The sequence below is a fragment of the Cucumis sativus genome, chromosome 2 (genome assembly GCF_000004075.3).
Source record: "Cucumis sativus cultivar 9930 chromosome 2, Cucumber_9930_V3, whole genome shotgun sequence".
Lineage (NCBI taxonomy): Eukaryota > Viridiplantae > Streptophyta > Magnoliopsida > Cucurbitales > Cucurbitaceae > Cucumis > Cucumis sativus.
In genome coordinates this window covers 2259131-2273237 of record NC_026656.2, presented here as the reverse complement: position 1 = coordinate 2273237, position 14107 = coordinate 2259131, and the positions used below count along the sequence as shown (strand labels likewise).

The following is a 14107-nucleotide window of genomic DNA, read 5'->3' as shown; positions in this document are numbered from 1 at the left end:
TTGAGAATAGAGATGTCGACCGGTTGAAAGGAAACGGAGATGACTCTTCCTCTTCTCCATCCTCCATCTCATTCTTTATCCCAACGAAAATTTTCACTTAGTTTAAGGAGAGGATTTCCTATAGAAAATTTGTGGAGTCCGATACCTCCTTTAAATTTTTTTTAAGGAAACAAATCTCCAACCTCGTAAGAAAAATAGTCATCTTTAATTGAAAATGGCAAAGATCCCAAGAGGCATTCATTTCATGCCACACTCAAGTTTCAAAAGAGATGGGACGAACCGTTCATTCAAAGACAAGTGTCCTCCCCATCAATAATATCAATATTGGAGTTAGACACTTTTTAACATCTTAGTCTTTGTGAAATGACTTTATGAAATTGTCTGGACCTCCTCTCCTTTCTCCTTTCTCCTTTTTCTTTTTTCTTTGGGGTACATATAGCTTTAACCAGATCTTATATACATAAGTCCAGCAAATCAATACATTACATGTAACTTCAAATAAAACATGGTATTAGATAAGCACAATAAAATAGAATATTTAAAAGTTGGAGTTAAGAAAAAACAAGAGATTTTGTAGTTCATAATAAGAAGTATCAAATGTGAGCCGCAATAGTTATTAATGTTACTTTCCATTTTATGGATGTAGAACAAAAGGGAAAATGTCCCTCTTAAAACTTACAAAATATTATTCCCCTTTTTTCCCTAGTAGGGGGGAAAGTAAAGGCCGACCAGGAGCAAGAAAAACACAAAAAGGAGAGACATACCTTCCTCCCCTTTCATATCAGCAATTTCACCTCAGTTTCCATCATTATCAATCCAAGCAACTTCACCACTGAGATGCTATAGAAGTGACACATGAAATCAATTGCATATTAGGAATTTTACTTTAAAATGTTTTATACATTACGACACCATGATTCTGTTACCTTTCCTGGCAACGCTAACGTGTGTGGTCAGGGTCACGTCCACCAACGTGAAATTTTGGAAAATCCAAACATTTCAGAGATGTGTACTGTCACACCCGCTTTCAAACCACTTCCTCTCTTGGTTCAAGAGACGGTGCGGAGCCAACATATGTAGTTCTCTACTCAACAATACCTGCTGACCCTAACCTCTAGCACTCTTACTTGAATAACTTGCGAAAGCAAAATACACAACTATAAAGAAAGAAATATTAAAAGAATTCAAGTGCAGCCCATATTATAACAAACATAAAGATAGGTTTTACATAGACTTTTAAACACAAAGTATAGTCTTCTTGGTCCAAAAACACACAACCTGCTCTAATTCTGAGTATATTTACAAGACTATATGTGCATATGAGTACAAAACGACTGAACAAGATACCGAATAAAAGACGAGACTCTCTTGCAGAGTGACAACAGCGTATCAGGCTTTGGGAACACGATCTCTACCTGAAAAGTAGAAAACACAATTTGAAAATGGTGAGCTAAAAAGCTCAGTGAGTTAGGTTTTAAAACAAGTGTTTTATAAAAACATTGGGCTATGGTGTGATGAGTTTTATGAAAACAATTGACTTCTCATCCAACTGAGAAGTCAATTGGATGAGATGAGAATACTGAATGTTTTGCGAGTTTCATAGTTTTTTATGTACTAAAGGGTTATGGTGTGACAGTAAATAAATCTAACTGCAAGTATCCAAATAAGAGTTTTGAGTTTGATAAATAAAACGTGGCCTCAACGGTGTTCAGGAATCATGATTACCATCAATGTGCATTTAACTTTCTTAAGCTCCATTCATAACTATTTGATTTTTAAATTTTTCAAAATGGTATATTTGCTTTCTCACAATTTCAATATCATAATTCACATATTTTTTTATGTAAACATTTAAATTCTTAATCGTGAATTATCAGTCAACCAGAAAAAAGTTGGTTCAAACTTTGGTTTGGATTTTAAGAACACAACTAAAATGGATACAAGGAAACATAGGAACCATTAACGAATAGATGAATTAGTGTTTATAGGCTTAATTTTCAAAAGCTAAACAGTTTTACTGGCCAAAACTTTCTCATAAGGAAAATTTGCAAGAAACATAATTGCAGTTGCCGTAGTTATTGAACTTTTTTCCCCACAGCTTTCGTACATCAACGAAGTGGAGAAAAAATAAGAGTTAACAAGAAAAATTCGGCAATGTAAATTAAGTGCTAGAGTTTTTCTCGCATCTTTTTTGCGGCAAGAAAAGTTATAAGAACAACTTCCATAAGTGGATGTGTAATTTATCGAGACATGTTCTCTTTAAATTTGTTCTGATTTTGCTTTTGTTTTAAAACAAAACAAAACAAAAAGAGGTTGCAAGCCAGAATCCAACAACAAAAGAATTATGCTCTGGTGCTTATTAAATTTTGTATATATTATTGAAATAATCAGCTTGAGTCAGAATTTGAGTTGCAATAAATAGATTCAAGAAACCCAACAAAGGAAAGGACCATAAAAGGAAAAAATACAGAAGATCAATAATTGGAATAAATCCTAATTAACTTTAAATGAACTTTTATTTCAATGTATTTGAACTTTTTTCTATCCTGTGATGAACTTTTTCTTTGTTCTTCCATATATTAGGAATGACCCTAAAATATCGTCACCACGATCCTAAAGCTCGAACTAAGCACAGAGTCCAATGCTTAACTAAGTTGAACATCAAGTTTTGTGAAGTCGTTTGAATTGTTTCTTGAAACTAGTCAATGTACTCTAAACACACCGAGAAATGCAAAACAAAAGAGAGGAAAGTACAGGAGAAAAAAATGAAAATTTTCCATACTTTCATTACATGATAACAAGTTTATGAAGCCAACGAGTTTTATTTAATTGGGGATGGAACAGAATTTTATACAAGTAACCTACAGTGCTTTGTTTCTAAAGACATTTTGTGTAAGAAGTTTAGAGACAAGAACTTACAAATCAATTTTCAGTCTCACTCAAAACTAGGGATGAATATTTGAGTAATTGCTTCAAGTGCAGAAACACTCCAGCTCTCAGCATGCCTTACTATCTGATATGATGAGAAATGGAAAGCAATCAAATATTGGGCTTAGTACATAATATGTATTGATGTCATATAACAAAGGAGATATCGTATTTAGATAGCTTGATATTATATTTTCTTATCTACCCTATCTGGGAAAAGGATAACTATGAAGTATACCTGTAGTATTTAGATAGCTTGATATTATATTTTCTTATCTACCCTCCCTGGGAAAAGGATAACTATGAAGTATACCTGTAGTTTAAGAAATTTACATACCATACTTCTGTGTGTTTAAAAATGGTTTTAAGCACCTTTACAATGGTAAAATAGGAAAATCATAATCTTCTGTCAAGTTTTACTGTCCATTATTGGCATGGTGTACTATATTCACTGACGTGCCCATAATTAACAAAAGATGTGTTACATGGAGGATTAAGAAACCTAAGAAAGTTAAACTATTTTCCTAGCATGTTTTATTTGGTAGTGTGAACACTTTGGATTTGTCTTCGTTAGTGGATCAACGTCTTTTTTGTTATATTATTTGTCAGAAGACAGAAGATGACTTGGATCAGTTACTTTGGAGTTATAAGTTTGTAGGTCTGCATGGAGCAGAAGTTTTGAATTGTGCGAGCTCATCTTTTATGGTTTGTGGGGGTATGTGCTTTGTTATGGCCTTTTTGAAGAAAGAGAAATAACAGAGCTTTTAGAGATCTAGAGAGGGACGACCATAGTGATGTTTGGTTCTTGTTGAGGTTCCACATCTTCTCTTTAGAGTTTGATTTCAAAGACTTCCTGTAATTATCCAGAGGCTGATTTTACCTAGTTGGAACCCTTTTTGTAGTTGAATTTTCGTGGGCTTAATTTTTTGTTTTACAATGGAAATAAATAGTAGATGTACGAAAATTTAAAATTCTGTTTTATAATCAATTGAAAACTGAAAAGGATATATATAGTTTACAAAGACTTATTGTGTTGTTTTAGTTTGAATTTGATTAAGAATTCAAACAGTTAACAAACAAAGGTGATAGTTATTGGTTGATTTTTTAAAGAGAAACATAAAACGAAAAAAAAAAAGATCTGTGTGTTTCAGCACAAAACTTGGAACTAAAATTTCAAGAAAATTCAGATATGACTTTCTTAAAACCATTTGAAAACATGGATGAGAGGATCACTGATTCTCACTTTAAACTCTTCATCAAGTTCATAGAGTGTGTTTCCATCAATAGAAATGAGTGGCCTCCATGGAAGTTTCAGGTATGTCCTGCAAGGCAATCAGATGAAAATAATAAATGTTGGGAATTTCTACTGATGTGGGAAAGCTTAAATAACTGAGGCAACGCCCGCAATTGAAAAAGAAACGAGGAAAAAAATGCTTGAAAATACCAACAGAAAGAACAAATGCAATTCGAAGTTACATTGCATATCTTACCATTTTAGGTCAAAATCTCAAGTATGATCAAATCACGAGTTTAGTACCTAAACTTTAAGCTTTGTGTGTGTTTAATCTCTAAACTTGAGAAAATGTTATAGGTCTCTGAACTTTTAATTTTGTGTCCCATAAGTGTTTGAACTTTGGAAAGTGTTTGATTGGTATAAAATATTTTTAAAATACTTTTGAAATTTTAGGGACCAAATTAATGCAAAGCAGAAATTCAGAGACCAAACTTGTAGTTTATTAACCTACGTTTCATCTTTTGTTTCCTACTTTTGTTTTGTCGAGAAATATATCAATATTCTTTTAGAATTTCTTTTCTACATCCGTGAGTGTCCGAGCCAACTTACGTGCACCTTGACTAATCTCACGGGACAACTCGCCTAATTCTACAATCAATAATCAATGAAAGGATTCCAGCACTCCAAAGCCACAAGTAATTCAAAAGAATGTAGTTAACTACCTTAGTTTCCAGGCTGCCAGCACAAATTCAACCCCAGATTTGTTACTCTGCAGTCATGTATAACATGAAAATCAGTAAAAGTCTAAAATTTACTTTCCTTGGAACCGATCATTTTATCCATGAAAAAGATGCTGCTCAGTACTCACCCGTCCCCTTTCTCAGCAGCCAAATACATCCTAGATTTACCAAAATTTCAATAAAATTTTGTCCCCCATGACAGAAAAAAAGAAAACAGTAGAAAATTTGTTTCCAATCCGATCCCAGCAGCATGCATTTGCTATTGATCTTAGCCAAAAGGCCAAAAAAAGGTATTAACTCCGTACATTCACTCATTCTTCAATCAAAGTCAAAAGAAGATTAAATCACAAGATCAAATTACCTTATTAATTGTTTGTAATTGGATTGATGGACAGTCAAAAAAGGGAACAAGTAACTTTAAGTTCCGGGAATACAGCTCCTTGCCTACAGGGTTAAAAGTCCATAAAGCAACTTTAATGTTTGAAAATATTGCCAAAATGAAGTATGCTATCAAAAGTAACATGTGTTTTCAAACTACAAAACCAATTCATTTCATAACAAAATTTGACATTTCATTTTGACAAGATTTTTCACAATATGGACGAAATTAAATTTGAAAATACAAGGACTAAATAGTTACATGCTAAAGACCAAAGACAAAGTTGCTACAAGTTTGAAAGTACAAAGATTAAGTAGTCATGTTTTAAAGTTGAGAGGATAAATCATTACTTCTATGAAAGTGACCAAAAAAGTTTTCCAATCTAATATTAAATTCAATTCTGTTGTTTAAAGTGATTCATCACTAATTCAGCAGAATAAGAAACAATTTATGCTTTCTAATTCTGGGCATTTGAAAACATAAAAGGTGAAAATAGGATCACCATTGTGATGAAACGATTAAGTTATTAAAAGTTTCTGTGATTATTAATACCTCGAAATCTGATGGTTGGATCTTCAAAAAGACAATCGTCAGTATAAATTGCAGAAGTGAATATCCCTGTTTTCAGTATAAGCTAGCCCATCACAAAATACACTTCCACAAGCTTCATTTTTTTATTTAATGCAGTCAGTTACACAAGCACCCATTCATACACGCATACATCTATATATTTGGTTCGGTATGAAACCGAGCTGAGAAATGAAAGAATGTACAAGGACAGAAAAAAGAACAGCCCAACATAAAAAGGGAGACCCCAAAATCTACACAAAGGGACTCCAATCCAACAAAGTCAAACTAAGGTCATAATTACAGAAAAAGGCCTTTCCACCAAAGCCCACAAGAACGCATTGTGAACCTCTCTACCTCTCTAAAAATCCTATTGTTCCTCTAAAGCAAAACCTCTTAATAAAACAAAGAAGCTAGCTCCCAAAAAGGCGAACTTAGGAGCACCTCTCAATAAAGGTTACTAATTTGCAGCCTTACAATCCCACTGTATAAATTGTAAGCAAGCCATTGAATTGAATTTATTATACCTAAACCCGTAGTAAACTAATTTCCAGATAGGTGGCAAGTAGTTGGCAACCATTGATTGAACTCATATACAACACACCATCATGCTAGAGAAGAAAATTCAGGGTTGGAGTATTTTTCAAACAAACTGAAAATAGTTGTCAATAATTTGCAACTATAGATTGAATGATAATTATTTTATAAAGGAAGAACTCAGAAATCAAAATATGATAAAGGAAACAAAGAATCAGCTAAGGAAAATGTGGAAAATGAATGTACCAGTAACAAAGTAGGCATTCTCATAATCTGATTTCAGGATATTTACAACCTCATCAACGCCTGTAACCACAAACTCCTCTCCCTGATTGTCCCTAATTTCATCAACTCTGCAACACAGACACGGACCAAACAGAACCGAATTCATATCTCTCGCTCGCATATTCAAACTAAGCAAACATCAACAGAAATTATAACAAAAAAAACCCTAATTTCCCTCATAACACGAAGCGAGCGTGGATATCAAGAACGAAATTACCTCTTACTGATCGGCGAAGAGAAAAGCCTAAGAAGCTCTGTGATTCCACTCACAGTGATTTTTACAATCGCAGATGCCTCTTTCTTCCTGCTACCATTAGAATTCTCCGGTGAGCTTGAGAAGCATCTTATGACGGATACAGTCTACAAAACGAGTGTTCCAAAGTGAATCGGAGAGAATTGGGATCAGAAAATGACAGCGAGTTGAATTGAAGCCACCGGCGTATAAGATACAGACCTTGGGGGATAGAGATGGAGGAAGCGGTGGACAGTAACAGATTCCGGCCATTATCCTCTCCGGAGACGGTGCCTCCGGCGTCGCTTAGCTTCTCTCCGATTTTGCCCGGCGCGTCTAGCTAAAGTTGCCATGTCACCCGCCACGTATAAAACTATTTAATTTTAAAACATTTTTGTTTGGTAGATTTTTTTTTTAAATGATAAAATAAATTAAAATGTTAGTAAAAAATATATAGTAAAAATGCTAAATTCTTATTGACCATAGACACCGATCACTTTTAATGTATTGATAAGAGACATATCAGTGTCAATGTCTATAAAATCTGAAATTTAGTTATATTTTATAAATATATATTTACAAAATATAGTAAATTTTGAAATTTAACTAATCATACAAGTTTTATATGAATATCGAATAATTCTATTTTTTAATTTAAAAAAAAATGGTCATCATGATCTCCTACTTTTAACTTATTATTAATAGGTTTACGAATTAATTCATAAAATGTAATCGTTTGCAAAATTTAAGATATATGTTTTAATTAGTTTAATTATAAAAACATACGCTGACACATTGAAATAAGAGTCACTGACTTAAAGCCAGTAGCTACACAATAGTCGACTATGATCATATTAAACAACAATAAAAATTTTCAAAATGGATACATTTGTACTTGTGTGAATCAAGAAATTACGATCATCATTCAAAACCTAATCCCAGCTCCAAGTTAAAACAAAGTAGATACTTTTGGTACTAAAGATGTGACATGGTTAGATTTGTTCCCTCCACAATCCAACTCTAGTATAGGTTGAATGCTTGGAATAGAGATTGTTGTTGTAATTTAGTTTGAAGAAAAACAGTATTGAATTCAAGCATTCAAAACTTTTACAAAGGGAAGGAAATGTAATTTTATATTTATTGAAAATGGATATGAAGAATAATCCACCACAAAATTTGAGTCATAATTGAGAGATGTGTGAGCATTTGAGAACATACCCTAAGGAAAAGTTTCAATCCCATCAATGCTTCAAATGGGCCATCATTGCAATCCTTTAGAAATTGTCAAGAAAAAGCTTCCACAAAAAAAGCTTGAGAGAGAGATCATACACACACCCATAATGTAACAAAAAGAATTCAACAATATTTTACTTTTTTTACAAAGAAAAAAAAAATCATTATTGTCCGTTCGATTTTTGAAGATAAATGAGTCCAAACTATAGTTATCCAGAATTAGAAAATGATTTTTTCGAGGATCCAAAACCCTAATCCCTTCTAGAAGTTAAGTACCTATGATTTCTATTTCCTAACTATCACTTCAACGTTAATTTGAGTATAGTTCAATAATAATTCACTTACCTTGTATTTTATAAGAGTGGAACGTTTTAATTTTTAGATACTATCAAAATATTGATAAATATAAAGCGGATTTCAACTATACATCATGAGAATATGGAATTAAAGGGGAGTATAATTAAAGAAATAATAGAGTTTGATATTGATGTGAATAATACATTATCAATAGTGTTTAGAAATAATTTTGATTGGAGATTTCTTTGATCCATGTTTGAAAGTTTTATCATGTTTTTCTAAGTATAACTAAAAAGTAATAAACCCTAAATAGGAACTTAATTGAAATACAAATCCTTTTTAATACTATTTTTTTTTTGTTTGAATACACTTTGTATCTCTCCTTTCAATTAGCTCGTAAACTTTCGTAGCTGGTTTGGGACAAATAATATTTAGTACTTTAATAACCATTTTTAGTTATAGTAAACATTATTTCAAAACTTTCAATTTGTTACAATATTTATTATTTGCTACCGTTTTTACTATTTGACATTCATAATTTTCTTATCAAACTACGTTTACACATATACTATTATAACTCAAACTAAAATAATCTATACCTCAAACTAAAATAATCTAAACTCAAAACACAAACTATTCTAATCAAACTATAATAACTCACTCCTTACTCCAAACATTTCTTCGATTCTTAAATTTTAGTTCATGATGTTTAAATAAATATAAAGTTTGATCTATTTTACATAAGATGAGAGGCCAAGAAAAATATAATTACAATGCTTATAAAGACGACATCACCAAAGCTAAAGTTATATTAAAAATTGGAAAACTCATACCATTAATTAAATTAGTTAAAGACTATTTAAAAGGTTTAGAACGGTGTAGACTTTTTCTTTAACTACAAACGAGGTACAAAAGTCGAATCACAAAACTTTTAGTCGTTAACACATATGTATATATGTCGGTTTAAATACTGTTCACTTTAGGTATTGATCGTCACGTTCAATCATATAATATATTTGTAGATGGGCTCCACATACAAAAAAAAAAAAATGGAAGAAATCTACATGTGAAAAGTTATAAGTGTATAAGGTACAAAAGCAAAAGAAGTTACTAGCAAACAAAATGTTTCCTATATAATGAGATATATTCTACCCTTTACATTTCAAACTATTGAAAATCAAATTAGCTTGAAATGTAAGCAAAAGTTGATATTGGAAGACATGTGACCCAAAAATGTGGGACACCATGGACAAAAAGAACAAATAAAAGGAAGTATATATATCAAAAGATATAATATAATATATATATATGGTAGGATTTGAGAAATTCATCTATTCAAAATATGAATTATTACCATCTTCAACAAAATATGTTTAATGTTCTTGAAAATAATGATTCCACATGGATAATGTTACAAAATGTTAGGTCATGTCATGGAAAATGATTATGGCTTTTTAAGTCATCACGTACGTTGTGTCTGAATATTACGGAGATAAGTCAAAATATTTAGGTTTTTTCAAGTAACATACGATTTGGTTTCTATTTGATAATCATTTGATTTTTGGTTTTCTACCTTTAAATTTCTTATTTTGCTATCTACTTTTTACAAAAACCATAGAGGATTTTGAAAATTAAAAAATGTAGCTTTGGAAAAGGTGTTTTTAGTTTTTAAATTTGGCTAAGAATTTAACCATTGTATTTTTAAAATACGTATAAATCACTTATACAAAAACATACAGAAAAAAACCATTTTGTTGGGACCTTTTTCGAATTGTGAACATTTAATTCAAATATATACATGAAAGGAACATCTTAAATACAATAATAGTATATAAAATGAAAATTTCAAACTACTTCCAACAACTGTTTGTGGTGTTAGTATAAATGTATGCAGGGGCAAAATATGCACTTGGAAGTACATCTCTCAAAATAAGTCTTTGGTCGGTTGGTTTGATCTTCGATTCAAACGACCCCCATATGATCCTTACGCGAATAACAAATCCAAATTTTCATCGACCAAACTATAAAGAGACCGGTTAAAAACATTTTGCCATGCCAACAAAAAGAAACTTTCTCATCTGTTGTTCAAGGAACTATCTCATTAAACACCAAATTCTAGAATCGTTAAACACCAAATTCTAGAATCACTAAATATGTCGAAACTGAAAATCTCTTGAGACGTCCAAATGAACAAATTATCCTTCACTACTGATCTGATTAGAGCTAGCACTTCTTCCTCTCTCGTCAATAAGTGAATCTCATTTATAAGTATACATTTTTAAATAGAGTTATTGACATTAATACGAGTTTATTAATATTTATAAAGAAATTTCCAATCTAAAATAAATAGTGTGATACTCTCCCAATACGAAAAAAAATTTACATTTAAAAAATAAAATAACACAAACATTTTTTTTAGTAATTTACGTAAATGTAACAAAAATTCAAAATATTTACGTATTGTATAACATAATAAAAAATGTCATGATGCACTATCATTTTTCCAAACTTTCATGTATATTATTGTGATTTATATCTTATTTGCGATTTACTAATCCTAGACCATCTCAGTGCAATTAAGGTCCAAGATCGAATAACTAAAGACACAATTCTTTCATTTTGGGGCAACGTATGCCCGAGATCGAATAAAATAAAGACATAAATGTTCATATCAGGTCATCTCGATACCACTAAATCCCAAGATACAATAACTAAAGAAAGAATTCTTTCATTCCAGGGCACGGTACGTCCAAGGTCGTGTAGGAAAGATCTTGTTCAAGAGAAACCTTGACTTTCTTCCTCTATTGCTACGTGGGTGGGGGTCAATGAAAAATCTACACGATCGTGTGGGTGTGGCTTGTTTATTGAGTGTCGACTGAGATAATTTTGGTATTTTTCATTATGAAAATGTTGAATTTTTTCATTTTCAAAATTGTTTTATACTATATAAATATTTTGTACGTTTGTTACATGTATATTTAAGAAAAAAAATATATTTTTTTAATTTTGAAATTTTATTTAAAGAAAAAAAGGACAGATTTAGAAATGAACAAATTCAGATGTGATACGAAACATGAAAAGTGGGCCTTTTGTAAGAGGTGGCCCATCAAGTCCAAGTCCACGTAGGCTTTCTGTTTAACGCACGCCAACTAATTACGGACAAATCACACGTGACCACCACGTCTTCTTTCTTTAATCTCTCAATTAACCAACAAATCTCACTCTCCTTTTTCCCATCTCCTCCCCAACTCCCCCACCCCCACTCTCTCTCAGGCGCGTGCTCCCCTCCCCAATCCTTGGATTCTCTTAATTGCTCTTCGGATAAAAACAAAGCTTCCCATTGATGCAAACTCCTCTTATTGGTCACTGCTCTCCACGCGCTCTTGTTACTTAGTTTATTTTATTTATTTTCATTGCTTTTTTAATTTCATTCTCTGTTGCCAGCTGGAAAAGGAATATTTTGATTCACTCATCTCAATCGCTCAATGCAATGCCCAAACATTTCTATTTCCTTTTAATTAATCATTTCTCCAATTAATATATATATATATAGAAGTATTTTTTTTAGTTATTTTTGTTAATTTTACTTTCAGCTTATATTCATTTAATCTTAATTGCTTTGTACTTTTACAAAATTTATTACCCAATTTTGTTTCTATTCCAACTTACCAAATGTCTTTACCATTAATTACAACACATAAAACAAAGCACATACCCCAATACATAAAATAAAAAACTACTCTTCAAACTTGTATTCAAGTTGGTGAGTTAAACTCATAATCTAAATTTGGTAATAGAGGGTAGTGAGTACAATTCTTACAAACCAACGTGGATCCTTTTCTTATATATGGTATCTTGTTCTCGTTTGCACATTTTTAGAAGGATTTTCAAAAGATCGCTCAAAACTTGGCATGTTTAATTTTGAATGACTTACGATTGAGTCAATGAAAATGAATAATGCACATATTTGTAAAAGATGGTAACTTTCAAATATTCTAAGTCTAACCTTACTTTCATATCTTCGTAGTCATTTTATTTATATGTGATATCGGTTTATTCGAACTCTATCGTTATAATGACTTCTTATAAACTCTCATATCTTCAAACATAAAATTTAATATATTTTGTTTTTTCTCATTCGTATATCGCTTTTTATATAATAGAGAAATGTATACCACGACCAATTTGCGTTTAGAGAAGAGGGATGTTTTAAATCAACCTCCTCCCCCAAGATGAGACCAAGTACAAGCCTCCAAACTTGTAGAATGGCTATGTCAAATGCATGCTCTAACTTATTTGACTCGAGGGATAACCTAATATGACAATGGAACTCAGATAAGTACAACTTAGGTTAGGATTCCACTATAAATAAATGATTAAAAATCTCAAAAGGAAATAAATTAACTCTAATACTCAAACTCTTTACTTTGCTACGCATATATGCTCTGTGACTTAAGCATTAGAGCTTGTGTGGTAAGCAACAACACACTATAGTGATGATCTCTTTATCTTGTCGATCACGTTATTTCTCAAATTATAAATTGATCAATACTACATGCAAAGGTTTGGTGCATTTTTTCATCTCATAACTCATTATGATTGGATTTCTTTCATTTTTTTATATAGGAGAATGGTCTTAGAAAAACCAAATTCACACATTCATAAAATATCATCTTCTTTTTTTAAAATGTGATTTGAAAATGAGAAATGTATAAAATATAAAAACATTGGACAGAACAAAAGTGAAATGTGAGGAGTAAGTTAGAAAGAAAAAGAAGAAAATTAGAAGAGTAGAATTTGAATAAAATTTGATTGTTTTGTTTAGTTAATAATTATAGAGAAAGAAAGAGTAATATTAAATAAGGAATAGAAGTGTAAATGTGTTAAATGAAAGCGCATGGCATTATGATTCAGATGTTGACCCAATCAATGTGGCATCGTGCCTTCCATTTACACGCTCCCACCCTTTTTCCCTTATCAAAACACACACTCCCTCCCTCCCTCCCTCCCTTTCTCCCTTTTACGTCTTCTTTTCTTTTCAACCTTTTTAAATTCATTCTAACCAACCAAAATATTTATTAAAATATAACAATATTTTAAATTCTATCGATATTACTAATAAACACGATTCTAAAATATAATTCGATTCTAATACGATGGCTTATTTAGTCTTTTAATGTTAATTATTTGCTTTTTTTTTCCTATGGAATATTATGATTTTGGTATTATGTATTTTAAATTTATCTTAATTATTACTTTTGATAATACAATTTACATGTGAACCCTTTAATTATAAATATTTTTTTAAAAAAAAATTGATAGCATGTCACCTTACAACTTGTGATTAAAGATTTAAGTAAAATTATACAATAATGTATGTATTCCACTGACATTTTTCCTATGATTAAAATATAAAAATTAAGAGTAATTATATGTGATTCAAAATCTTTCTTTTTTTTTCATATACGTATGTGTTTTTAAAATCTTGTTTATTTATATTTGTCTTACAAAATTGACTAATTATTCCACCATACAACAATATACGAGTTTAATTAACAAAATTTTCTTCTCAAACTATTTGTTTATTTATTAGTTCAACTTTGACGAAGAACTTTAACTTTAGAAAATAAAAAAAAAAATCTTTTCTTATGAGTCATTATCAATTTCATTGGATA

General features: G+C 31.1%; 1 protein-coding gene across 2 annotated transcripts; it reads right to left on the bottom strand.

Moving 5' to 3' along the window:
• Nucleotides 1-1172: 1172 nt before the first annotated feature.
• LOC101220191 lies at nt 1173-7277 on the bottom strand. 2 transcript variants are annotated; one of them, XM_004139174.3, is made up of 9 exons: nt 7125-7277; nt 6888-7030; nt 6632-6738; nt 5834-5899; nt 5264-5346; nt 4885-4931; nt 4172-4250; nt 2920-3013; nt 1173-1415 (listed from the first exon to the last, which is right to left on the bottom strand). In XM_004139174.3, the coding sequence occupies exons 1-8, from the start codon at nt 7173-7175 to the stop codon at nt 2936-2938; spliced, it is 654 nt and encodes a 217-aa protein (XP_004139222.1). In that variant the 5' UTR covers nt 7176-7277; the 3' UTR covers nt 1173-1415; nt 2920-2935. The 2 variants fall into 2 exon arrangements, with proteins under 2 accessions (XP_004139222.1, XP_031736477.1); XM_031880617.1 differs by lacking the exon at nt 5834-5899.
• Between the last annotated feature and the right edge of the window lie 6830 nt (nt 7278-14107).

Bases quoted from the DNA above. Each gene is read 5' to 3' on its own strand.
- LOC101220191 (XM_004139174.3), bottom strand. From the start codon at position 7,175: ATGGCCGGAATCTGTTACTGTCCACCGCTTCCTCCATCTCTATCCCCC. The intron at 7,031-7,124 runs GTCTGTATCTTA...CTCGTTTTGTAG, and splicing joins CTCCATCTCTATCCCCCAAG to ACTGTATCCGTCATAAGATG. The intron at 4,251-4,884 runs GTAGTTAACTAC...ATTGCCTTGCAG, and splicing joins CTGGCAGCCTGGAAACTAAG to GACATACCTGAAACTTCCAT.